The sequence below is a fragment of the Cricetulus griseus genome, chromosome 2, assembly GCF_003668045.3.
Source record: "Cricetulus griseus strain 17A/GY chromosome 2, alternate assembly CriGri-PICRH-1.0, whole genome shotgun sequence".
NCBI lineage: Eukaryota > Metazoa > Chordata > Mammalia > Rodentia > Cricetidae > Cricetulus > Cricetulus griseus.
The window spans coordinates 195,800,948-195,825,840 of NC_048595.1; the positions used below are offsets into that span (position 1 = coordinate 195,800,948).

The following is a 24,893-nucleotide window of genomic DNA, read 5'->3' on the forward strand; positions in this document are numbered from 1 at the left end:
GATCTCTGGGATTAGGGACCCATATCTACCCTGTATCTTTAGAATTTAGTGTAGAACCTGATAGAGCAGGTGCCAGTGAATGACTAAATAGATGAGTGCATGGGACAGGGTCAGAGTGAATGGCTTATTTTTGTTCTCACCATCTTCAAATGGATTTTCATTTACTCAATTTAATGCCATAAAAATTGTTGTATTGTTATGGGGTCCCAAGGCCTCACATAAGCTGGGCAGGTAATTTTTTTATGGAGAGCCTGTTCAGCGTTAGCTGGCCTGTAAAGTGTAACCAACACACCTGCCACATGTTTAGAGAAGACAGAAATCAAACAATGTTCACCTGGCTGCTAAAATGTCCTGGAAATTTTTTTCCCCAGCAGAGCCTCATAAAATGAGTGAAAATTGTTCCAGGCACAAGGCAGGTATACCAGGAAGAGACAAAGCGTGAGGAATGAGAATACCTTTGAGTTCACGCAGTAACAGCACAGCTGTTTGGCACTCTCCCTTTACCCTTCCCTCCACTGTTACTTTGACTGGCTGAGTGAAGGACATTCCCAACACCTTGGGAGCTGGACTAGGAGACACCCTTCACTGCAGAACCTGCTTTGGCTTTCATGCATGGAAGAATTGGCTTCTTTTCCCCAATTATGCCTCAGTCCTATTTTCACCACCCTGCTGGAGGGTGGGGACACGTCCTAGTACTTCTTTTTATAGCCTCCGATACTCACTTTTAATACTTTTATGCATGGTAAGCACCCCATGAATGCAGTTAAACAATGAAAACTCTCCCTTGAATTTGCAATGACTTGCTTCAAGGTAGGGCGAGGCTTGTGGCTAGTGAGGTTAGAGACTAGAGGTTAGGTAATTATACTGGAGAAACAGATAGCCTAGCTAGTTTTTTAAGTTGTTTAAAAACAAAAACCCACAGAGGTAAGGCTGGGGAATTAGTTCTGGAGGTAAAGTGCTTGCTGTGCAAAGGTGACAAGCTCTGTTTGGATGCCCAGACCCTGCATAAAAGCTGGGTGTGGTGGCACATTGCCTGAAACCCCAGTGCTGGTGCTGCAGCATGGAGAACAGCAGTGCTTGTTGGCCAGCCAGTATCATCAAAATAGCAAACTCCAGGTTTACTGAAAGACTCTCACGAAGTAAGATGGGGGGCTGTAGAGAATGAAATCTGATGTCAACCTGCAGCTGCCATCGGGAGTTTCACATCTAGTGGGAACTACTCCCAATATGTTAGTATATGTTGGTGCACATCATTGCAGTTCCTTGCCCATTTCTAGGCACAAACATACATTTTTAGAGCTGCTTCCAACTCAGTTCAACTTTGTTTCCTACAGTTTCATTTAAGCCTCCAGTTCAGCAGTGTTGAGTGCATTCCCAGCGTTATGGACAGATCTCTAGAACTTTCCCATTTTGAGGATTTAAAAATCTATATTCAGAGATTGGAGAGATAGCTTAGCAATTAAGAGCACCAGCTGCTCTTCCAAAGGACCTGGGTTCAATTCCCAGCGCCCACATGGCAGCTCACAACTGTCTGTAACTCCAGTTCCAGGGGATCTGATACCCTCACACAGACATAGAAGCACGCAGAACACCAACGTAATAAAAACAAATAATTTTTTTTAAAAAAGAAAATCTATACTCATTCAATTTGTTTTCAACTCAACTATAAATCATGTATTTCCCAAGTACTTCACAGTATTATTAACATTTAAATGGTATATATAAAATTTTTTCTAGTACCATAATAAAGAGTAGGCCACTTGTAGTGGTGCACACCTTTAATCCCAGCACTCAGGAGACAGAGGCAGATGAATCTCTGTGAGTTTGAGTCCAGCCTGATTTACACTGTGAGATCCTGTCTCTCCCCCACAAAGTGAGCCCTTACTGTTGGTTATTTAGATTATTTCTGACTTCACCATTATGTACAATTGCTATGGTGAACATTTTGCATGTTTTGTACCAGAAACTTTACATGTTTATTTAAATATTTCCTTATAGTCAATTATCAGATGTGGAATTGTTAACATAAAGCAGTGCACTTTTTTTTTTAAAGATATGGATAAGCTTGCATTTCGATGTGAGTAAATTTGACTATTTTACAATCCAAGAAACAGAATGGAAAAGACCCATTTCTCCATATCCACCAGAATTGAGTGTTACTGTGTAGAACTTTAGAGCTTCCAGTGAGTTCTAAGACTCATGTTAAATAGGAATTGCCTTCAGGCATCACTGGGGTCACACAGACACCTTGGAGCAAGTTTGACTCACGCGTAGATTGGAGTTTCACATACCTCTACAAACAGGATGGGGAAGATGCCCACTTTGTCTCCTAGCTTCCCTTCTGCCCAGTTCTCATCCACTCGGCTGATTACTGTGATAATGTCATCCTGAAAGAGAAGGCCTCAAGTCAGCTCTACCCTCCGCTTTCAGGTGATGAACTCTTGCATGGAGGTCAGTTCGTAGCAGGGAGCAATGGGTATATAGCTCTTGACTTGGTTGTGTGGGAAATATTTCTGCCATCCTAAAAGGCAGTGTTAGGGTCACCAAGATTTTCAAGGGGAATGGAAATGATTTGAGGATCAGTGGAACCCAGTAGGAAAACTCAGAACACTGCAATCAACAGCAGAATTTTTGGTTTTCATTTACATTAACTTGCCGGAGAAGCCAAGAGGGAAGCCATAGGTTATACAGCTCTAGCTTGGTGAAGGGGAATGACTTTCATTCCCATTTTGAAGGCTTTTCAGACCTGACTCCATTTTAATATGTCAAAAATAAAGCAGTTTTCATTCAAAATTTCCTTACTACAAAAGATTATATAAACAGTTGCAGAAAATATCGATAAGAAAAACAAGAGGATTCTGTCCACCACAGCGTAGTACAACCACACTGCTAATAGCTTGCCTGACATTTTATAAATACTTTTGTAGTAAGAGAAAAGATATATGCATATAAATATTGACCTAAATTCTGTTCAAGACATACATATATGCATTCAATAAAGTGTATAAATCTTGGAAATGAGCAGAAACAATCAACTATAGCCACGAACCCTCAAACAAATCAAAGTATGAAACCAAGCACCCCCTTTGTGCCTTTTCCCACACTCTATCATCATGACCTCTGGTATTGTCCCCTCATTTTGTCTACTCACTTACTTCATACAAATGATGTCATACTTAATACCTTAGCAGGGACACTTTTTGTTACAAATCTATCTCTCTCCTGTGTGTGTGACATGTACCATGATGTGTGTGTGCAAGTCAGAGGACAATTTGTGGGAGCTGGTTCTCTTCTTGAATCCTGTAGTTTGGGACTGAACTCAGGTCATCAGGTTTGGTAACCAGTGCCTGTATCTACTGAGCCATATCCCTGGCCATCACACCCTCTCTTTTGAGAGAGAGAGAGAGAGAGAGAGAGAGAGAGAGAGAGAGAGAGAGAGAGAGAGAGAGAGAGAGAAAGAGAAAGGGGGGAGGGAGAGAGAGTTGCTATGGAACCCAGACTCGATTCAGTGATCCTCCTGCCTCAATATCTCAAATACTGAGATTACAAACATACCACAACACTTGGCAGAGGGAAGGTCTTTGCTTGAATTTGGACATGTGGGTTTAGGACTACCCTAGATTTTTTTCTAATGAAGCTTCAGTGTTCCTCAGTGACAGAATGGACAAAATCCTCTGCTCTGGTATCTTTGTCACACTTTCCCACTGATGTATATGTGTTTTCTATCAGACTCCCACCTCAATGGAAGGCCATTCATTGATCTATCACTTTGTTCCCAGAGACTGAACTGTCAGATGGAAGGAGGGGACGGAGTGATAACTCAGTAGTTAAGAGCACTTGCTCTTACAGAGGACCCAAGCTCAGTTCCCAGCATCCACACAGTGGCTCACCACTTCCAGAGTAACCCCACTTCTAGAGATCCAATGCCCTTTCCCAGTTGCCACAGGTACCACGTACACATATGATACTCATGCAGGCATGTGGGCAAAATACTCACAAACAGAAAATAAAAATAGATTAAAATATATTTAAAAGAAATTGTTAAATGAATGAGTTTAGGGACTTTTACTGTGGAATTGTAACAGTGCCACTTCAAGTGCTTGCTTACATGTTGACCTGTCACAGCAGCAACTAAGAAGGTAACCCCAACTTAGGTTTCTATGAGGGGATTTGGACACCTACAGTATAACAACCTCTAAAAACACAGATTAAGCCCCAATTAAATACTTTCTTTTATAGGTGTTACGATGGTCATGTGTCACTTCACAGCAATAGAGCATTGACCATACAGAGTCCATGTAGTTGAAATTATTCACGCATATTTCTTACATATGTGCGTGTATGCACACACACACACACACACACACACACACACACACACACACACACACGAGTGCATTCATGTAACATGCATACTTTTTTGCATACTTTTTAAAAACATCAAGTACTAAACAATGGACTGTGGCTTCTCCCATAATCTGTATGTGGTCTATGATTACCTTGAGGAAGGTTAGGCAGTCCTGGTTCTCACTCTTATCCTTGTCGCGAAGGTCAAAGTTATAGAGGGCCCTGCAGAGCGGCGGTGGCTGGGGCAGCTGCTTGATGACCTCCACGGAGCTGGCTGGGAAGATCCCACTGACCCCATTGATCTCTCCCTGGTACCAGTTCTCATCAAGCTGTCTCCGGAGAAGGATGACATCTCCTTTATTAAACTTCAGGTCACCAGGATTCTTCCCTCTGTAGTTACACAAGGCCTTGGCTCGAGGCACCTGCAATGGCACAGACCAGAAAATAGGAACCGAGCTTCAGTCTGGAGGGATGGAAGGTCTCATACCAACTACTAATGATGGCTGTGTGTATACCACCTAGCTCATTTAGTGTAGGTGGCTGTATTATTTTCTTTTCCTGCTCTGCGATGAGGTACTCTGCAAAAAGCAATTTTAAGGAGAAAGAGTTTATTTGGCTCACAATTCAAGGTACCCATCATGATGGGGAAGGCATGACAACAGAAGCTTGAAGCAGCTGCTCACACCACAGCTTTGGCCAAGAAACAGCAATGACTGCTTCCAAGTGCTCAATTCTCTTTTTCAGTTTTACACAGTCCAAGATCATCTCCTGCCCAAGTAATGGTCGTGCTTACAATTAAGATGGGTTTCCTCACATCAGTTAGCATAATCAAAGTAATCCCCAGAGGTACACTCAGAGCCTGCTGTCCATCTCTTAGATGATTCTAGATCCTGTTGAATTTTCAATTAACAGCAACCATCATAGTAATCCCACCCCTTTTTTGGACAAAGATTTATTTTTTTTATTTTTGAGATTATGATAGAGTTTTCACATTTCTGCCTTCCCATTCCTCCCTCCAAATCTCTCCACTGTCCCTCAAATTTATAGTCTCTTCCTTCACCAGTTGTTTTTGTATGCTTTGTATGTATGTTTTGTATGTACATTCATGTACGTAAGTATATTCCCCAATACAACCAGTTCAGTCCAGATAATGTTACTTGTATGTATGTTTTCAGTGTTGACTATTGGGCACTGGACAACCAACTGGTGTTCTCTTCCCTGGGGTGGGCATGCCTCCTGTTCCAGCTTTCCTCAGTTTCCTATAGTTCTTTGTGTAGTTTTGAGGCCTCAGGGTTTTTTTTTCCCATCCACCTTAGCATACCTTAGCAACACCTTAGTTTTATACTTTGATTTGAATTGGAGTTTGTGGCTATACTTTATTGTTTCCACTTATTTCTAAGATCTATGCACTTTATTGTGTGTGTGTGTGTGTGTGTGTGTGTGTGTGTGTGTGTGTGTGTACATATATATTGGGAAGAATTTATATGCGTGCATCTTTTATCTCACTACAAAGTTATCTGGAAACAACAGTGGCATCATCCTTGTTCAGCTTTTATTTGGGTAGCATGTTGGTGAGACCTCATGGGAATAATTTCAGATATTACTATGAGACACAATCTCAAACTCCCTGATCCTCTGGCTCTTACATTCTCTGCCCCTCTTCCACAATGTTCCCCAAGCCTCAGGTGTGGGGCATTGCTGCTCTATTCACAATATTTAGGAAATGGAAACAACATAGGAACCTTTTGAGACAGAAGTTCACCATCTGGTTTACTGAAGAAGCTGACAGAGGCCCAGTGGTTTGGTAACTTGTGTAAGGTGACACACTTGGGAATTGATAAATATCAGCTCTGAACCCAGGCTACCTGAGTCTGGAGCTTTAGCTCTTAATCCTGATATCAGGAATATGGTTTAGACTCTACTTACAGCTATGTGGGTTTGAGTGAGTGTGTTAGTCTGGCTTACTATCACTGTAATGAAATACCATGACCAAATGCAATTTGGGGAGATAGGGGTATAAACCCTTTGGATTACACTTCCATGTCACTGATCCAAGGAAGACAGGATAGGAACTCAAACAGAGCAGGAACCTGGAGGCAGGAGCTGATACAAAGGCCATGGAAGGGTGCTGCTTACTGGATTGCTCTCCTTGCTTGTTCAGCCTGCTTTCTTATAGAACTCAGGAGTACCAGCCTAGAGTGGTACCACCCACAATGGGCTGGTCCCTCCCATATCAGTTGCTAATTAAGAAAATGGCCTACAGGATTGCCTATACCCATGATCTTATGGAGGCATTTTCTCAATTGAGGTTCCCTCCTCTCAGATGACTTTAGCTTGTATCAAGTTGGCAAAAATCCAGCCAGTACAGTTAGTCAAAGATTCTTTCTGGGTGCATACTGATTTTGCATTCTGGTTGTACCATCTTTCTACTTATGTGATTAGGGTTGTTTAATATTTTTTTGAACTATGTTCATGTATAAAACAGGGTGTTAGTAGAATGTCTACCTCATTAAGGCTTTTGTGAGCAATAAAGGATATCCATAATGCATTTTACATCTTGCCTAGAATATAATATGTGCTCACTGAATGTCTTCCTTTATTAGCATCATGTATAATGGAGAACTAATGACACCACTTCTGCATACTTCTCAGCACTGATGGGAAGAAAGTGGAAGTAGAAACCACCTGCAAATGGGAAGTGGTTTGTGAGAAGCATAATTTGTCTCCAGCCTTCTTCAGAAACTGTAGACCTCAGGAGCATTTGGATCATTAGGAAACTCAACTGAGTGTAGGAAACAATTAGTCAGGAATCAATCATAGATTTTGAAAAAAATAAATCAGCTTGTGAATCATCATCTGTCAGATTAGTCGTCTGTCTAAATAATTAATTCAGTCAAATGCATTGTATTGTTTTTCATAATTGAGACTGGTTTCTCCACACAGGAATGGCCTCAATGTGGTCTTATTTGAGGTTGGCTCGGCACACTGAAAGTTCTAACAACTCAGGTTCCAACAAAAGCCTTTTTTTCACCTGAGATATTTATGTGTACTTTTCTGGGCAGTAGGATGAAGCTGTCCACTTGCATTGAAATATTTTGGGGTTTCTAGGGGAATAGGATGGCTTTAATTCAGGCCTTCTGGGAATTTCTGGCTCTACAATGATTATTTTTTTTCCAACTTTTTTTTTTAATTTGAATTAGAAACAGGATTGTTTTACATAACAATCCCAGTTCCCTTCTCCCACCTGTGCTCCCCTACCCCCCCAACTAAAACCTTATCTGTCACATATCTTTTCTGCTCCCCCGGTGAGGCCTTCCATAGGGTGTCATCAGTGTCTATTGTATCCTTTGGGATAGGGCCTAGGCTCACCCCTGTGTATCTTGGCTCAGGGAGTATTCTCTATATGGAGTGGGCTCCCAAAGTCCACACCTATGCTAGGGATAAATACTGGGCTTCTACAGGAGGTCCCATAGATTTCTGAGGTTTCCTCACAGAAACCCATGTTCCTGGGGTCTGGATCAGTCCCATGCTGGTATTCCAGCTATCAGACTGGGGAGCAAGAGTTCCCGGATGTTCAGGTCAGCTGTTTCTGTGGGTTTCACCAGCCTGGACTGGACCTCTGTGCTCTTCACTGGTCCTTCTCTGGGTTCCAGTTCAGTTCAGTGATTAGTTATGGGTGTCTGCTTCTATTTCCATCAGATGCTGGATGAAGGCTATAGGATGGCATATAAGTCAGTTATCAATCTCATAATCAGGGGAGGACATTTAAGGTAGCCTCTCCTCCATTGCTGAGATAGTTAGCTGGTGTCATCTTTGTAGATCTCCAGACATTTCCCTAGTGCCTGATTTCTCTGTAAACCAAAAATGTCTCCCTCTATTATGATATTTCCATTCTTGTTATCATGTATTCTTCCCTTGACTAATACTTTCTGCTCCCTCATGTCCTTGACATCCCTCTTCTTCTCCTCTTTTCATTCTCCTAGCTCCCTCCCCCTCTACAATAATTATTTGAAAATGGAATACAGGTAGATTGTAGAGAGGAGACCTTGCATCCCTTTGGAGATGGGATAACCGAGCTGTAGATAGTGTAAGGGGAGCGGGGGCTTAGAGAATTCAAAGACACAGCTCTCTGTGAAGAAGGAAAGTGGAGGGTATGTGAGCAAGATGAGGAAGAGGTTGAGTAAGGTATAACAATGCATTGACATAGTGAGAACTCTTGTCTCATTAAAGCTGATAATGTTGACCAACAACCTTTAGCATGAAGCATCACTCTCAATATACTGTTCAGTGTAATAGAAGTTAAAGACAGTGTGCAGACTAGGTCTTCATCACATATCAACTTACCTACTTGGGGAAATGATAGGTGTCTGTTTCACAGAACACTTAGAGTATTTCCAAGGGCCAATGTTTTTTTTTGATATTGGAATTCCTCCTAAGTGTTTAGTTCTGGTTTTTAACTTTTATAACAAAATGATTGTGTTGCCTGTTATAGTTAGACAAAACCTGGCAGTGGGGAGGTAGTGAAGCTTACAGGTGAGGTGTGGAGCTATGGAAGGAATCTGGGAAGAAAACTAGCCAAACTGAGTGGGGCAAGTAATTACGACCTGCCTTGAGGAAGATGCCACTTGAGAAACCAGCACTCAGAGGGATGAGAGCAGAGGATCCCCAGGAAAAACATAAATCTGTGAGGCATCCCAGGTTGGAGATACCAGGGACCAATACCTGTCCTTCCAAATTCCTTCTCTCTAATTTTCCATTGTAACACAAGCCACAGTTTTCTGGGCACACGACTGACTACATAAAATACTAGTTGGTCACAGTTTTCAGTTTTCCTGGCAACTGTGTTCTGGTTCATAGAGTGGAAATAACCTTTCAGGAAGGTCTTTGCAGAAGGAGACTGTCTTTCCTTTCCTGCCTCCAACCCACTGTGTGGGATGCAGCAGGAGCTCTGACTGCCATCTTGAATAATGAGAAGAAGGTCTCTTCTAAACAAGGGAAAGAGGCTCTGCCATACTGCCCTGGACTATGTTAAGCTACATAAACTATTTTCATAATTCATTATTCTTCTGGGTTTATAAAAAGAAAACAATAAAATGATAAAGAAAAAAGAATTAAAGTCCTTTACACATTAATGGCAATATATATAATAGTATTATTTTTATACATATAAGATACCATTACTACATAATGTATTTTATTTAATTCTCACAGCAAACTTTGAAATATATATCAAATTTCAAAACTCAGACAACTTGAAATCAGAGAAGTTTAAACTTTCCCAGATTCACAAAGTGAGGTGTAGTGGATTCAGGGTTCTGGAGGATGTTGAAAACATATATCCTAGACCCCAGCCCTGATTTATTTGCTCAGTCTTTCATGGAGTAGGATTTTGTTTTGTAGCTACATTTTAATTTTATGAAGCTTTCCTCTCATCTAGGTTTGATGCTACTCATTTGAGCTACATCTTTTGCTAAATCAAATGGAGGCAATGGAGATTTGATATAAGCTTGTAAATTACTAACCTACTTTCTTCTTTTCCTTCCGGGAAGATATTTCTAGTGCAAGTGGCATACGTATTTTAATGAGTACTGAGAGATAGTATTAAAGCAAAGTTGTATAAAAGTGCTTAAATGTCTTTGAAGCTGCCTAAACTTTGAAACTCCATGTTGGTACTAATTGTCCATTTCATCCTCATCACTTCTTTTCTCTATTGCTCCTCAACATGGGAAAGCGTTGTGGACATGAATTACAGATTCTATATTCAGCACAAGGCTTTCCATCTTCGTTCTTCCTTCTGGATAATATGTCCCCTGTTTATTCTTAGTACTCCCATTATAGTGACAGAAAACATTGTCTTCCATGTGCAGCAAGGGTGGAGGGAGGCAGGAGGGGACAGTGAGGGAGAAAGATGGGAGAGAAAGAGAATGACTCTGAAGAGAGGAGGAAACGGACATTTCTCAGGGTTCTTTCAGGCCACTGAAGTTTCTCTTATGTTATTGTACTACTGAATTTTTCATCTGTTAATCTCAGTCATGTGGCCTCACAGCCCTATGAAGTAAGTGGTATCACCCTATCTTACTGATAAGGAAATTCTGAGATGGTAAATGTCACCAGACAAGGTCTACACCTATCCAGAGTACACCAGGCCCAAGAAAGATGGGCTCATCTGACCCCAAAGCCCTGGTGCTTCTGCCACACTCCTTCCATTCCAGCTGAAGTCACCAGAGTGTTTTCTCATCATAAAAGTCACCGGGACTGTTTAGTAATCAAAATCTGAATGAAGTGTGAATGCAATTGCTGAGATGCTGGCTGCATTAGCATGAATTATTGAACTCCAGAGCCCTCACATCAAAGCTGAGCACCTGAAGGGTCTCGGCTGGCTGATTCTATCCGGTCCTCAACTGTTCCCTCCAGGGAAAACGGCGCCAAGTTCTGCCTCAGCTATTACCCGTTGTGTGCTTGGCACCAGCTTTTATAGCTCATATTTTTTTCTCTCTGCAGGTGCAGGGGTGTGGGGTGGGGTGGGGAATGGAGTGGAAGACTCAAAGGTCATTATCCAACTTTATCATGGTCTCTTACAGAAGAGTAGATAATCCATCTTGTAACGGAAGCTCATATGTGCCTAAGAAGCATTCCTTTCTTTGAGATTCAGAAAGCCTCAGGATTGTTCCTGAGACCTGTCAGCAGTTCGTTTGTCTTTTTTGGTTGGCTTGATTGGCTTGAAGCTCCAGAGCCGTGATTTAGGTGGCTGGACAATGCACAGAGCTCAGAATTAAACAATGGTTTGCAGAGTTAGTAGCAATACAATTGGCTGTCTCTTTGTGAAGCCATCCCTTGTCTGAGGAACTTTCTGCTTTGTCTTCATCTTCCTGCAGACAACATGACATTTGGTCTGGTCACACGTTTGTGGGGGGTGGGCATGTGGAAGCACTACACCATGTCCTTTTTGGACTCTGCCTTGTGCCCCTTTCCGCTGTTTACTTTAATCTGCATCCTTTGGCTGGAATAGACCAGCTATACCAATTTCCAGTGATTTGTTGAATCAGAAGGTGTCCTGAGGCTCTTGAACATCCTTCCTCATGGTTATGTTGAGAGGACTAGTGAGACAAATCATGCAGATTATTTAGTAGGATGTGTGGCAATAATAAATACCACACAAATCAGGGTGCTTAGAAATTTTTGTCCAAAGGCAGAGAAAGGAGGAAACAACTATTGTTAACATCCTGTGGCTTGTCTTTCTCAGGTTCTATTTGTCATTCATTTGTTTTTCTTTCAACAAGTATAATTTGAGAATCTATCATGCCAGGCATTGTGCAAAACCTTTGATTGATCTTATAGTCCACTTGGTCAAGCAAAAAAAAAAAAAAACAAAAAAAAACAAATGTATACAAATAAATATAAAATTACAAGTTAGAGTACATTTAACAGAAGAAAAGATTAGGGGAATGAGAGTCCTTGAGATAGGAAGGAAACAGCAAGGAAGATTAGCATTGTCCTCACAGCTGTATCTAAACCTCCACTCTGTGTGTGTGTCTGTGTCTGTCTTTTTTCTGAGGTCCTTTGTTCTAGCGTCCACCTCAGTACTGGGACACCACAAGTCTCCTTTATGTACTCATTTCCTGCTATGTGGAGACATGGTATCCTTCCTCCCAATTCCAAGAAGATACCAGCCAAATGCTCAGCCATCATCCCCAAATCCACTCCCCTCCCCTGTCCCACTTCCTCAGAGCCTGTAGCCAGAGAAGGTGAAGAGAAGCAAGGGTTTGTGTCGTGTAGGCAGAGAACAGGCCTTTTAAGGTCTGCCATTTATGTGTCTTCCTGTCTTCTCCTGAAACATTTCCCCCAAGTTTGCTTTGGAGTGATTTTGTTTATCTACCATTGAAAGTAATACCAGAGACGTCCGCTGTCGGGCTCCAAAGACAACTTGGGATTATTTTGGAAGTGGGCTTCGTGCCAAATCCTGGAGATGTTCAAAGAGATAGCATTGAACTCCCTCAAAACCAAGCATGTCCGTCACCATCTGTTCCCCCAGGAGGGCATAAGGCACCCATGGGTAGGTAAGAGGTACAGAAGCCTGGCAGACGGGGAAAGCACCAACTCCCTCAGGCTGGGAAGCAGGTCTGCTTTCTCCCATTACTTTTGTTTCCACAGTAAGCTTTCCCAGTAAGTGTGGCATATTTCAGATATGTCTTTTTCCATGTGGCTGGAGAAACTAGCCAAACTTATCATGCAGAGTGATGAAAAATAAACTAAATGGCCCTCCTCCTACCACCTTTCCCCTAGCTTAAGAAAAAACGATATGATGCTCCCCTCCGCCTTTGTCCCCTAACTTACTGCTCCCTGATCACCTCTGTGTGGAGGGAGGGGTGTGGATATGATAGAGGAACGATAAATGAGGGCATTTCTGAGGATGGCGTCATCCAGGCAGAGGTTCTAGACATGGCCCCTAGATGGGAACCACAGCTTGCACACCACAGCCTTGGATGAAGCAGTAAATTCTCTGCACCCAGATTCTTCTGATTAAAAAAAAAAAGCCATATTTATTTATTTATTTATTTTTACTATTCCCTCCAACTCTAAAGATGACAGAGCTCTTTAAAGGTGAAAAATTTTAGAAATATCTTTAAAAATCCTCTCAACACAGAAGTAATGGATGAGACGAAATCAAGTTGTCCACATGATAACTGTTCAACTGGAGTCGTGGGTAGAAAGCAATTCAGCATGTTATTCTGTTTTTATGTGTTTGGTCCTTCTTGGAATTTCCAGCGAGGGTGCCACCATTGGGACAGACTGTTGTGGCAAGGAAAGAAATGGTCATAACCCTCACAACCCTGGACCAGACCACCGGGGAAAATGACTTTGAAGAGAGCTAGAGCTCTCTTCAATGTTTCAATGCAGCTGGAAACATCTGTTGTTACAAAGTTGCACATCTTTGAGACCTGCACGGGTGTGCACAAGTGTATGCATGTGAGTATGAGGTGTGGTCTCCTAGGTGACTCTAAATCCAGGTATGTGGACATTGCAGATTAACCACCACAAGACATACTCTTCTGTACCTCCTCTTTCTTCCTGCTACATTGTGCCCGTTGTTTAGTCAGCCATGCTATACTCGTACAACACTCGTCTCCCTGCATTGTAATTGCTGGCTCACTTGTCTGCATATCAGACTGAGTTCTGTAATAGCTGACACCAACTTATTCACCTCAAACTCTCTGTACCTGGCGGTGACTCGTACACTCAGGCGGTCAGCAGAAATGTTCTGGTGTTATGTTCAGGAAGCAGTCTCCTGTACCGATTAATTCAAGGGTATTTCCCACTTTATCTTCTAATAGGTTCAGTGTGGCTGTGTTTATGTTGAGGTCTTTGATCCATTTTGACTTAAGTTTTGTGCAGGGTGAAAGGCTTGGGTCTATCTGTAGTCTTCTACATGTTTGCATCCAGTTATGCCAGCACCATTTGTTAAAGATGTTCTCTTTGTTCCAGCATATATATTTGGATTGTTTGTCACAGACCCAACTTTTGTATTTCCATAACACATAGAACTCACATTCTACCAGCACCTAGTAAACACTCATCCATTTGTTAAATAAGTGAATGAATGAGTGAATATTTAATTAAGCCACCCCACTTGAGCACCATTCAAATTCTGACATTTTGCTTAAGCATTTTTCCTATAAAACTCCATCATAAACAACCAGCTATTTCCTTGAAAGTGGGAACTAATCAGACATGCTGACCACAGATAAATATTGTATTTTAAAAAACCTGCCCATTAAAAAGGTGTCACCATTTTAAATGTGTTTTGAATTATAACCATGTTTGAGGTTTTATAGAGGATCTGCCTTGAACATTCTTGCTTGTGGCAGACATTTTCTTTCCCAGCATGCCACTCTGCATTAAGTCCCTAATCTCTAGTGCAGACAACCATGCTGAGTGACAAAAGCTGACAGATGGCAGCTCCAATGAAGGGAGCAGGCGACAGCAAGAAGCTATCTTTTTCCGCCGATTCAGAACATTGAAATCCAATTTATTGCTAGCCACATGTGCCAAAGAAAGCAGTTCTCAGCAGCTGTTGACCTGAGAGGCTTCAGGCTCCTATCCGTGGGCTGGGTGTCACTGACACTCCTCTGTCATGACAGGAAATAGGTTGGCATGAGGAAGTGGCACTCCCGGTCTTGTCCATGTGAGCTGGCTTTGGGTGGGCCTGTCTCATATGACAGAGTGTTCTAGCATTCAAAAGTCACAACAGATCTGTGTTGTTCTTTGTTGTGGTAAAGCCTCTTTTGGCAATTGTGTCTAGGGTCTCTACTCTTCTCATTCACACTCACTCAATGCCATATGTAAATTAATCTTTGCAGAAAGGCTCTGTTTGAACACATGTCAAATTTCCCAGTGTGGGCATTCCTACCTTGTTTACCTATGTGACATCTCTGAGTGTGGTGTTGGGTGAAGATGGACACTATTACTCTTGAGAGTCCCCGAAGCTGTTCCAAGGCATCTATGCAGGGATCCTTGAATTTATAGTCAGATGTGAAATACTGCCACAGTCCTACAAGTAGGACTTTAAAATACAGTTGGTGTCATACTTTCGTGCCTGCTGTCACTGGGTACTAGATGCAGCACTGTGTGCGTTATTATGAACATTTGGTTATAGAAGAAATGGAAGCATGAGGAGACATGACTTGGCTCAGCTCACACTGCTGAATTTCTTCTGTTCATGGCCACTATCTTCCTCTCACACTGTCCACTGCAGTCCCTTGGAGCTTCTTTTGTACTATTCATGCCTCAGGATTTCTCATCTCTTAACTGCTTTCTAAAATATTACCCCCTCCTCTTCCTCTCCTGCTCAACTTCCACTTGTTGTTTAGGTCTCAGCTTAAACATCCCACCCTTAAATAGCCTTGTTGCATTAAGGATCTTCCCATTTGCTTTAGTGACATTCCCCACCATGGCATTTTTCAATAGGCATTAAAGTGTCTGGTATTTACATGCCTCTTTCACTAGACTAGCTTTCGTGGGGTCTGATAGCTTTATTTATCTCTCTAGTGTTCCCAATGTCTAACACAGTGTCTGACCCAATAAACACTTCTAAAATAAAGGAATTCATTAATGATGACATCTTAATTCCCACATTATTTCCTACTAAAAACCCCAAATATCCAGTCCCTGTAAATTGGTCGAGGTTTCTATCATTTAAAAAAATTCTTTGTATTTGTGCATGTGTTGCCAGAAGATGGGAGTCTGGTCCCTTGGGGCTAGAGTTACACGAAGTTGTGAGCTGCCTTATGTGGGTGCTGGGAGCTAAACTTGGGTCCTCTGGAAGAGCAGCAAGAGCTTATAACTGCTGAGCTATCTCTAAGGTCCCATTTGTTGAAATTTCTTCAGGAGCTGGTTAGGTTCTTGGTAGAACTCTCCATGGGATGACTCGTGTACTCTGTCCTGACATGCCCCCCCCCCCAAGGCCTTGCAAAGTGCTGCAAGAGCAAGCTTAAACCTGCTTAGTGTTCAGGAAATGTGCTTTCTGCACCCATGCCAAGACAAAAATACTGCTGGGAAGAAACTCCCAGAGACACCTGTAAGGAGAGGGTATTCTAGAAGTAGCAAGCCTTTAATAACAATTTGAGCCTTACAGATAGCACAAATTCTCTCAATTTCCATCTGAGGAGGCAGCAATGGTCCAGGTTGCTTTCGTGCTGGGGGCTGCTGCCCTTTTATCACATAGGCAAGCTCTCCTTATAGCATCTAATCACCTTCTGTAAACACAGATGCTGCCACTCAAAACAGATGGGAGTAGAGTTTGGCACATACTGCTTGCTTCGCTTATATGACCTGAGCACGCATGTAAACCTAGATGCAGGGTGTTCATCTCTGCTGTTTAGTATACATGGGGGAGGGCGATGAGGTGACAGGCATCAGAGGAGTGACTGAAACTTCGAGAAGCACTGCTGTTCAATAAATTTCCTACTGTAAGGAAACCTGCTGTACATCAGTAGTACTTGCCGTGTAGCTAGTGCAGTGTCAGAGCTGAATTTCAAATTTCATTTAACTGTTATTTCATTCAATAACAAATTTCATTTACTTCAAATTCATGTAACTGGAGACAGGTCAAATGTGCTAGTGTCTACTGTGTTTGTGTCTGTTGGTTACAAGAAATTCAGGACCTGAAGAGCATATCCAGCGATTCCCCAGGGATGCAATAGGAAAAATTCAGGAGGTTGGAGACTGTCAGAGAAATCTTTGCATGTGAAAAAGAAGAGTAGGTTTGTTGTGGGGGTAAACCTACAGATTAAAAAAAATTAAGAGGAGTATGGACCAAGTGCAATAATTTTTATGATTTATTAAAACTTGCCTGAGAATTCAGAAAGCAAAGTCAGCCTCTAGCTATAGAGATCAGGCAGTGGTGGTACACACCTTTAATCCCAGGACTCAGGATCAAGAGGTAGACAGATCTGTTAGTTCAAGGCCACCATGGCCTACACAAGAGTGAAGAGTAACAGGGCTCATGCCTTTGATCCCAGCATCTGGGATCACATACCTTTAATTCTACCACTAGGGAGGTATTTAAGACAGGAACAGGGTCTCAGAACTGTCATTCATTCTCCAGCCATATTGAGGATAGGAAGACAATGAAGTCTTAGGATTCTCCAGCCACGCTAAAGAGGGGCAGCATTCTGAGGTTTGGTGGAGCCAGGATCACCCTTCAGTCTGAGGTAGAGTGAGAGCTAGTGCCTGGCTGCTTTGTTTTTCTGATCTTCAGCTTGAAGCTTGAACCCCAATATCTGTGTCTGTGTCTTTATTTTTCATGTTACAGATCCTGATTCAAGAAACATCTATCAAATAATTATGAAGAACCATTGAGATGGATGGTTCAGTGGGTGAAGGTATTTTTGCTGCCAAGACTGTATTTTTATATGTGATTATGATATGGAAGTTGTGTCAATGAATAGATCTTTGTCTTTGAAAGGCAGCTGCTTAAATGCTTACTTAAAAATGGAAGAGTAGGTCTGGAGAGATGGCTCAGAGCTTAAGATCGCTGACTGCTCTTCCAGAGGTCCTGAGTTCAATTCCTAGCAACTACATGGTGGCTTACACCCATCCATTATGAGATCTGGTGCCCTCTTCTGGTGTGCAGATATACACGGAAGCAGAATGTTGTATACATAATAAATAAATAAAATCTTTAAAAAAAATGGAAGAGTATAATGTGTGGGGTTTGCCTCAATTTCATTCTAATTGGAGGAGAGTAGATGGAGTATAGGTGGACTACAGGTTGACAGCTGTGTGAATATGTACTGAGCACTCAGCAGTTCTTGTTATTGTTTTCCCCTTTATACTTACAAATTCTCATACAAAAAGCTTTCAAAAATCAGAGGAATTAACAGTGCTGATAAAGGTATGCACAGACACCTCTCTTCTGTAACACTGGGAACTTAAAATTTCTCATTGTTGATTGGTGTACATCAGGCAAGATCTAAACTGCCTGTTACCATGGACCCAGTAGCCTTAGCTTTGTGAATTTTCTTTGTAGAGTCATGCTAGGATTCCTAGAAGCAACTGTGCAGAGCAGATTGTTTCCAGTGAACTGGAAGCCCAGACTGGTAGACTGACCTAGAATGTCTTTGACCCTAGGGTTTTGGAGTCACACTCATTCTCCTACTTGCTTCCTGTGTGACTTTGGACTTCATATTTGAGACCAGGTTTCTCACACACAAAGTGAAAGGAATTATCAGTACCCTTCTCATGGCTGTGAAATCTCAATAGGACAGTACATGCTATGTACTCAGAAGAGGGAAGTACTCTATGCATTTCTGCTACTGTCATTTTCTTTGCAACTTTCCTATGTTCTCATCTCAATCTTCCGATAACCCCTGTGAGTCTATATTGCTACTATCCATCCATAGTGCAGATGAAGAAGTTAAGCCTTGAGAGAATGGTAAGTTGGAATCAACTTCCTTGGGCTTATGAGAGCCAGTTGCTGAATTTTCTTGAAAATTTCCAGTTGACTGACAGCATGTTGATTACTTGAAGGCAGAAGAGATATTGATTGATGCCTTGGAAATGATCGGACATGGCATTCTTTGAATCACTTGTTAAACTTTGAAACACAGAGATCAGTTGGGTTACATGCTGTAAAATATTATTTGAAGATGTGTTACATTTGTTTACACTATGGAACATTTGTTTAGTGATGCGAAGATGTGTTGCATTCTTTTATATTGCATTTTTTTTTTAACTCTGTGAAGCTGTGTTACTTTGCCTGTCTAAAATACCTGATTGGTCGAATAAAGAGCTTAACAGTCAATAGCAAGGCAGGAGAAAGGATAGGTGGGGCTGGTAAACAGAGAGAATAAATAGCAGGAGAAATATGGAGAAATAAGATCAAGGATTGAGAAAAGAAGGGGTCAGCCACCCAGCCACACAGCCAGACACGAAATAAGAAGGAAAGAAAAGATATACAGAAATACAGAAAGGTAAAAGCCCAGAGGCCAAAAGTAGATCGGATAATTAAAGTTAAGAAAAGCGGGCTAGACTTACCCTCCCTGGGGAGCAGAAAGGATAGGTGATAGGTAGGATTTTAGTTGGGGGGGCGGTAGGGGAGGAGGGGAGGGAGAGGGAACTGGGATTGACATGTAAAACAATCTTGTTTCTAATTCAAATAAAAAAATCTGCAAAAAAATAGAAAGAAAGAAAGAAAGAAGGAAGGAAGGAAGGAAGGAAAGAAAGAAAGAAAGAAAGAAAGAAAGAAAGAAAGAAAGAAAGAGAACAAAAGAAAGAAAAGCCGGCTAGAAACAAGCCAAGCTAAGGCCGGGCATTCATAAGAAACAATAAGAGTCCATGTGTGATTTATTTGGGAGCTGGGTGGTGGGCCCTCCAAAAGAATAAAACAAAACAAAACAGCAAGCAACTACAGTGGCAGGTCTTGCACAGTGGCTAAGCATAAATGAATTGTGTGACTATGTGTGAATCTGCTTTATTTTAATCAGTTCTTCCTTTAGTTAAATTGGGGCAAAAGTCAACTGAGCCCCATGGCCCTTAAGGAGTGTTGTTCACATTTTGGAGTACACAGAATCATCTTGGGGGTTACTCAAACAGATTGTTCTCCTCACCCACTTACTTATGCAGTAGGTCTGAGGTGGGTCTCCAGATCTAAACATCTTATCAGTTCCCAGGATGTGGTTGCTGGCCAAGGATCACACACCTCTAAAGCTGTGCATTGTGCATCTTACCATAATTCTATTGAGGATCTCTATGTAGAACAATGTGATAGGAAGAATCTGTGTTCCCAGAACCCTGAGCACAGGATGATAAGAACCAACTCTCAGTCTCTCTCTCTCTCTCTCTCTCTCTCTCTCTCTCTCTCTCTCTCTCTCTCTCTTCTCCTTCATTTAACTCTGGCTGGTGTCCCAGGAGCTGGAACCTCTCTCTACACATAACAGTAGGCAAGTGAAAAAAAATAAACATTTCAAAGTCTATCTTTAAATCCTGGCAGAAAGTTGCCCTATAATTACCCCAAATGAACTAGTTATAACTTCTCTCCTATTGAGGTAGAATTATTATGTGATTGCTCACCTGGTCCCATGGGATTCAACACATAAATTTAGAGCTGATTAAAACACACACACACACACACACACACACACACACACACACACACACACACACACACATACACAGATACACACTCACACAGACACATACACAAATACACAATTCTCTCTCTCTCTCTCTCTCTCTCTCTCACACACACACACACACACACACACACACACACACACACACACACACACACACACACCCCTTCTGGCTCCCAAATAACCAGGAAAGAAAATGAGACAAATGGCACGTTTGCTGAAATGATGGCTGCGTTTTTCTAACTGTCTTGTTTGCAAAGATACAAAGACTCTCTTTGGGACATCCATGGCATCTAGAAACACTTAAGAGGTTACTTGACACCCCATGTTTGAGCAGTTAGCTTTCCCCTCAACAATATCCTCTCAAGTAACCCTAGCCAAAGTCTTAGGAGGAAATGGACAAGACCAATGGACTTCAATTGTCACTTTTAAAATCTCTGGTTTGGGAGACAGAAAAGGTACTATTGGCTTAAAATATACCAAAGGCCTTCATCATCTGTACTTGTGTGGATTTGGGGAGTCAGATAACAAGATTCTAGAAATATGAACTCTTAGAAATAGAGTTTTTGTTTGTTTGCTTTTCAGTTCTGGGCAATCAAACCTAGGGATTACAAATGCAAGCAAGCACATTCCATTGAGCTGTATCCATAGTTCTAGAGTAGAATTCCTGCTGATAGTTAGAATCTCAATTTCTTGAGAGTAGGAAGTAAAACATACTACTCATTATTATAAATCTCACATTCCTGAGCACATAATTGGTAAATTGGTGTTTAATAAACTCAACACATACGCACACCACACACACACACACACACACACACACACACACACACACACACACACGAAAACTCCAAAACAGAATTAAAAAATGCCATGAAAAGTAAAATATTCTCAACAAATGATTGTAAATCACTTAAGAAGGACAAGATGCTATTGTGGAAAGAACAAGAGCTTTATAGCCAAGAATGCCCTGCACTCAAATCCCAGCTATAGTGTATGATTTTGTGTATAGTGTATAGTGTATGTATAAAATAGTCATTTGTGGCCTCTTCCATATTCCATTTTCCCATCTGTAAAATGAGGGCTAGACAAAATATACCAAGTGCCTGTGTATACCAACACTGTTCTGGAAGTCAACCAGTAAGTAGCCAGAATTCCTATGCACAAGATGTGTGCAGATACAACCCTGCCTCTCAGGAAGGCTAGCTATAGGCAATGGATCAGTCTACTGTCAATCATCTCTGTCAGTGCCTACCACAGTAACACTTACTGGCTGAACACAACTGTGTCCCAATGTAGTGATGTACATAGTCTAAGCCTCACAGTGGTCCACGAGGGAGGACTTTTGCTATCTTCCCTTAGCAGATGAGGGACATGAAACACAGAAGAGGATTGGCTGGCAACCCCACAACTGGAGAGCAGGTGAGCCAGACACTACCCCAGGTATGAGAAGACAATGTTTTCTGTTTTCTTTTCTGTGTGTTAGGGTCTCAGTGCTTCTGCATGAAGTTGGACCTCAATGTAAGTTTTTCAGTGGGTTGGGTTCTAGCAGGGTTGATTGAGAAACACAGAACATAGTTTTTCTGGGTAGGTGAACTAGATATAGAAGGAACCAGTGGCTTTATTCCCTCTTCCTTCCTTCCTTCTTCCTTCCTTCCTTTGTTATGTTAGAGTAAAGGCAGCTAGGGTGGGGGCTGAGCTGGATTAGCTGACCTGCCTGTCCAGCCTTGATGTAAGAGGGATCTGATGTTCAAATTCTTTCCTCTCCCTTGCATGTCTGTGAGTCACCTGTGTCTACACGAGGTTTCCCATGGCATCTGCAACTGTGCCTTTAAGACAGAGGCTCAGCCAACCAAGAGAGGAGTCAGAGCTATGCCATGTCCAGTCATCCTTCTTTGAGCAGGTGCTGGAAAGTGCTGGCTGCCCAGGACTGACACTGTGGAGCTCTCTTGGAGCCATCTCCTTAAAGTGGCTATTGGGAAATTGAGCTCAATGTCAGCTGGGAAGGACAGAGTGTCCAGGAATAGAATGGGACATTGCAAATGATCTGTGAAAAACAAACCCAGGCCTTGGCCCTGCTGCTGGAGCCCAGATGTGCTCCTGCGGTTGCTTGGCAGAGCATGCATGGAAGACACTGCCTGCTTGAGACAGGCATCCAAGTTTCTGCACACAACTTGGCTGCAGTGTTTGGCTCTAGGTTCTGAAAAGCTAAGGTGGGCCAGGAAGGTTCAAAAGCATGGCACTTAACTAAGCTCCTACCAGCTCTAGTTTGAGTTTATGTCTTTAGTTGAGTGCCCTGAGCAGAAACTGGACAATACATTGTAGACAGATGAATTGTTTTCTTTCCTTCCTTCTTTCTTCACCCCCAGCCCTCCATCACCATGGCCTATCTTTTTTGATAATATATCATGTAGCCCAGGCAGGCCTGCAACTTACTTCATAGCTGCTTCTTCTCCTGAGTTCTGGGATTGAACCCAGGGTTTGTTTTTTTTGTTTTTGTTTTTTGTTTGTTTTTTTTTTTTTTGCATGTGGAGTGAGAACTTCAGTCACCAAACATCCGCAAGCCCTGATTGCCAGCTCTTTCAGGAATGAGTTTACCAATGGCTTAGAAGCTTTGTTCTCTCTTGCTCCTTCCTCCACTCCCTCTTTTATTTTCTTCTCTTATTTGCCTTGATTCTCAGACTAAAGCACACAGTGAAAGCTTGGTTTATGGTCTACCAGAAACAAGCACGGGCCCTGCTTCTTCTTTTTTTTACATGTGAAATCCTAGAAACTTTGCTTCACTTTTTAAAGTGCTTGTTTGATCTCTTCTAAAATAGTCATAATAATAAAATGGCCACACAGGATTTAGAGGAAAATTAAATGAGGAAATGTATGTGAATAATGGCTATATTGTTTTACAAGCAGCATGCCATTAAAAAACATTACATGTATGTAGATATATATCTATATATCTACCTATCTATACATACACACACATATATATATATATGTACATACATATATATTTATTCTCTATTTTTCTTTTCTCCTTGCTCCTATCACTCCCACCCGTTCCAATTCCTGTTCATCTATGGCAGACAGACTCTAAGGTGGCCCCATGATCCCTGCCACCAGCAAAGGTGTTTATCCTTTGTGTGATCCCTTCCTCCAGATGTAGGCAGGAACTGTGAATTGCTTCTAGTCATGAGAACAAAGCAAAAGCCCTGAGATCTCACTGCTGGGGTTAGTCTATGATCACATCATCATGTTGGATCCATCTTGTTGGTACTACATTGCTAGATGTCTCCATTGCTGGCTCTAAAGACGTAAATGGCCATGTTAGCTGGCCTGTATGGCAAGGGGCTCAGAACAGTCTTTTGGAGCTTAAGATGGCCTCTAGTCAACACCAGCAAGATGCCTGTGCCCTCAGTGTTATGGACATGCATAAATGGATTCTGTGATACGGAGGTTTGATCATGCATCCTTGCTCGGTAGTGCCTCCAGATGAAAAACCATCTTGACTGTTGTCCTAACTGCAGGGGATCTAGTTAGTTAGGCTGTACAAGACTTCTGGCTACAGAAGCAGTAAGCTTGAACATGTTGGCTCTTTTATGCATCTATATTTGTGACGATTTTTTATACAACATTGAAAAAGAATGAGGCACCACCACATTCTTCAAACACCTTTGCTTTTGTACTTAGTCTCTTAGAAGGTGACAAACTAACCCGACTGAGGGGTAAAAATGAAGTAGAAATAAAGCCTTTACTATCCTGGTAGGATGCGAGAATGTTCCCTTCTTTCCTTCCCTTCCTTCCTTCCTTCCTTCCTTCCTTCCTTCCTTCCTTCCTTCCTTCCTTGACCTAGTTTCTTTTTCAGAGGAGTTATGCTGAATTAATCAGCATCCTCAAAGTTATTAGATTGTGAGTAGTATAAGAAAAGTTCTAACAAAACCTGTCTGTTGCTGTCATCCATGCATCTTATTCTTCAGAGAGAAACCTCTGACTCACATCCTACTTCACGGTAGGTGACCTTGGCCTGTGTCCTCCCATTAGATGAGGATGATGGTAATAATATTAACTGTATGCTGTTCGCTGTATGCTGTTCGCTGTATGCTGTATGCTGTATATTAACGGGGCTGAGAAACAAGGCACATGCATCCATGGTTAGGACTTACTGAACACACAGACTGTTAGTCTCTGATATTATTATTTCTCTGTTTACCAAAGCTGCAGCTTATATCTTGTGTCCTAACTGTGGGGCTGGTATTCCAGTCTGCCCATCATAAATGTGAAAGCTTTGACAATCAGTGCTCTGCTGGAGTCACGTAAAACCACAAAATTTGCTTCTTCAGTACTTGCAGTACCTAGCTCATGGCAGGCTGTGGCTGGCATTCTGTCAATCCTTGTGGACTGACTGATAGGGTGTTCAAACATCTTCACTCTTATTTTAACTTGGGTACTTAATATTTCTCTTTAGTCTCTCTCGTCCCAGTGATCAGCATAGTATTAAGCAGTAAACATAAACCTTGGGGCCATTGGAGAGCTGGAAGACCATGAAAAAAACGACCTCTCTATTTTGATCTCAGTCTGTGTAACTGCCATCTTGGTGCAGTCATTCTGAGGGGGAAGTGATGCCCATTCTCTGGTGCCTCATCTCCTCCCTCAATTGCTCCTACAACCAGAGCAGGCGTCTTCTGATGTCCACATCCAGAGGGGGACGGAAACGCAGACTATTGTCTTTTGTCTTGTTGCTTCACTTTCTTACAAATCAATAAATCCAACCGATCTGCTTTTGGTAGTAGAAAAAATATTCCAAGCTCAAGGGTGTAATTTTTAGACAGAACAAGTATGGGTCTTTGTGGGGCTGTCAAGTTCTGCGGCAGCCACGAAGGTGATAGCCACAGGTTGCTTTGGGCTGGATTTATAGTTTCT

The 24,893-nt window shown here is 42.0% G+C and overlaps 1 protein-coding gene across 6 annotated transcripts in view; it reads right to left on the minus strand.

The window, feature by feature from the left end:
- Sh3rf2 (SH3 domain containing ring finger 2) overlaps nt 1–24,893 on the minus strand; it is a 106,037-nt gene that overhangs the window by 48,764 nt on the left and 32,380 nt on the right. For 5 of the 6 annotated variants that reach the window (XM_035440159.1, XM_027397998.2, XM_027397997.2 and 2 more), the window contains 2 exons: nt 4,500–4,769; nt 2,292–2,387 (listed from right to left, as the gene is read on the minus strand). In XM_035440159.1, coding sequence (XP_035296050.1) covers nt 2,292–2,387; nt 4,500–4,769 — 366 coding nt within the window. The remainder of the gene's footprint in view (nt 1–2,291; nt 2,388–4,499; nt 4,770–24,893) is intronic. The other variant, XM_027398000.2, reaches the window with a different exon arrangement.